Here is a 2965-nt window from a genome sequence, read left to right on the forward strand (position 1 = left end):
TCTCCAAGGAGGGTTTTCATGCCCTCCTTCAACTCTTCCAATGTGATCTTTCCATCGCCGTCGCAGTCGAACTGCCGTGCGGTGGGTTGGTGGAGGGCATGACGGTGGGGATGCAATCATGCAGTGAGCAAGGAGACACATAAATAGAACACAGGTGAGGAGAATTAGAGGTGACAATGAGCAGAGAAATTAAAAAAAAGAAAAGGATAAGTGGAGAAATGCAATCGCAACTCAGTGCAGACTATAATGAGGAGGGGAGGAGAAATAAAACTGTTTGCCACAAAAGTCAAACTTAGTTACAGAAAAGCAATATGAGGTAGTTGTGAGTGTGAAAACAGCTTGCGTCTGCAGATGGTTCATTGCTGACTCATAATGTGTTACTTAAGTGAAAAAGACTTCTGAAGTGATTTGTTGAAATTCATTCCAATGAATTCTCCTTTGATCAAGTAGAAGGTCCTCTAAAGCTGCAGATGTTTCTGTTCACAAGCAGATGAATCATAATTCACAGATCAATTCAAACACCACAACACGCGAACCACTGGCGCTGAATCGCTTTTATGATGCTGAATGTGAGAAGAAGGTACAGCTGAAGATTATCATATAAACAATGTTCCTCTTTGCAAGTTCCCCGTGAAGTATTAAGTGCTTTCAACGTGGACAATAAACACAAATAAAGAACGATGAGATCATTAATGATTAGACTCAAATGTATTTAGTTGCCATCACTGAGTGTAAACAGGGTTGACGTAACACATGCAGGCTCAAACCTAACAACAGATTTAGTTCTCTCAGGCAGCTCTATGTTTACCAGATCAGTTTTGTTGCATCTATGAGCCCCCGGCAGAGTTCTGGATGGATCTTTGAGCACGCTTCTTACCAGAACTGATAGAGTTTAATGAAATTTTTGGTTTCCAGGCAGGGACTCTACTTTTAAGCACAGTCTACAAATTTGTGAGGCCATAATGTTGGGGAAAACACATCACAAATGTTTAATGTTCTATCCATTTAACAGCAAGGTTTGCTATACCTTTAGGGTGACTGTAATGTTATTAAATCTACTGAAGAGACCCAGAGGATAACGCGGTTGTTACCGTGGTTAACAGTTGGATGAGTTGAATGCATCACCTTTACGACTATGATCAAACTCTGGACATTTTGGAAAACCAATAAAATAGTTGCTGCAGATTATCACGAATCTTTCTTCAAGATGGAAATATTCTTTGAGCAGGTGGCGAGTTGCAGACTATATTTAAAGCTAAATGTGTTGGTTTTGCAGCAGGAGCTTCGTTCTTGGGCAACAATCTTTCAGTAAATGGTGATACTAAAATCTCTTGTAGAAGGTGACTAATGTCGGTAAATATCATAATAAATTTCCTCTATGTCGAAAGTGGGAGCTTGGACTTTCTGCCAAGTGACTCCAGCTTCCAAAAACTTGTACTGTACATAGTTATGAATTTTTAACAGAGAACCTTGGAGTCTGCAGCTGTAGAGAAATAGTTTTTAAGAAAAATGTCTGTGAAGTCACGATTCCCCTTCTCTTATCTGCACTGACATTTCCAACGGCAACTCAAGGTTTCTAGTCTGCTCATGTACGAACTCTATGTCATACATAAATGTATTCATCCACACTCAGGTGTTCTTCTGCAGCATTCCAAATTTGTGCATGGGAACTACTCAAACACCAAAATCAATCAAAATCCAACATCCCCTAAGGAAAAAAAAAAGAAAGAAAAGGAGCAGGGGAATTGCATTTGTATTTATCCTGAAGAGACACTTTACAGGAAAACAGCTGTTACACACACAAGTCAACAATATATGATATTAATACGTTCACCTGCACATCTCTGCATATCAGACATTTAAAACAACATTTTACTTCCCCACTGGTCTGTGATGATCAGTTCATTGAACACAACCTTGGGTTTTCACAGACTAGATCAGGGGTGGGAAACTGGTCCTCGAGAGCTTGACATGTCTGCTAATTTCTTCTAGTTTTGAATCAGGTGTGTTGCAGCAGGGAAACGCCTAACACTTGCAAGACTGCGGTCCTTGTTGACTGGAGTTGCCCACCCTGGACCAGAAGTCTTAACCATTGCAGGTTAAGACATCTGTCACATTTGGTTTTCATTCAGTTACTTTCATTCAATTACATAAAAGTTAACTACACAAAAACTATACAAATATTTTGTTGTAGCAAAAGAATACTTCAAACAAAACACCAAAGGTCTCCCAGACTTATTTAAAGCCTTGGTACAATCTAAAGTAGGGGTGGGCAAATCTGGTCCTCGAGGGCCGCAGACCAGAAAATGTTTGGAGTTTCTTCGTTCGGAATTTCTCTGCTCTAACACACCTGACTCAAATCAATAAGTAATTAGCAGACTAGTAATTAGCAGACTAGTCCAGAGTTTAAGTTCTGCACAATTCTGCTAATTAAGTCTGATGTGTGTTAGATATGTTGCAGGAGGAAAACTCTGAACACTCGCAGGACTGTAGCCCATCAGGGACCAGAGTTGCCCACCCCTGACCGAAGCAAAGTTCCTGTTTCACGTTTAAAGCTACTCTTAGGAAAAGGTGCATTTCACTTAACAGTCTCCAGCTGGGATTTTCTCACCTGTTTAAAGGCACAGCGGAGCTCCTTCAGACCGACCATATGAGCTGTTTCTGCAAGCATCCTTGGCCCCATTAACTCACAGAAATCATCAAAGTCTACGTGACCACCCCCTGCAGAAAAGCAAAGGACATGGCCAGGCTGAAATGGTAACATATGTTCTTTCCTTTGGTCTCTATTTTCTGCATATGGCAGATATTAGCACATGAAATTAAATAGTCTACTGAGTTTTTTATGTTTAGTAAAACTTGATGAGTTATTCAGACCTTTTACTGGAACCATTGATATTCATTGATATTATATATTCATATATCTATCTATCTATCTATCTATCTATCTATCTATCTATCTATCTAT

The 2965-nt window shown here is 39.8% G+C and overlaps 1 protein-coding gene across 1 annotated transcript in view; it reads right to left on the reverse strand.

The window, feature by feature from the left end:
* Positions 1 to 2965, reverse strand: part of LOC306773874 (calcium-binding protein 5-like) — a gene marked incomplete at both ends in the record, with an annotated part of 21395 nt that overhangs the window by 5944 nt on the left and 12486 nt on the right. The window contains 2 exons of the mRNA XM_079263818.1: positions 1 to 71; positions 2612 to 2721. The exon at positions 1 to 71 is cut by the window's left edge and continues 77 nt beyond it. Of these exons, the coding sequence (XP_079119944.1) occupies positions 1 to 71; positions 2612 to 2721 (181 nt within the window). The remainder of the gene's footprint in view (positions 72 to 2611; positions 2722 to 2965) is intronic.

This window comes from Telmatherina bonti (assembly GCF_933228915.1).
Source record: "Telmatherina bonti genome assembly, chromosome: 3".
Taxonomy (NCBI): domain Eukaryota; kingdom Metazoa; phylum Chordata; class Actinopteri; order Atheriniformes; family Telmatherinidae; genus Telmatherina; species Telmatherina bonti.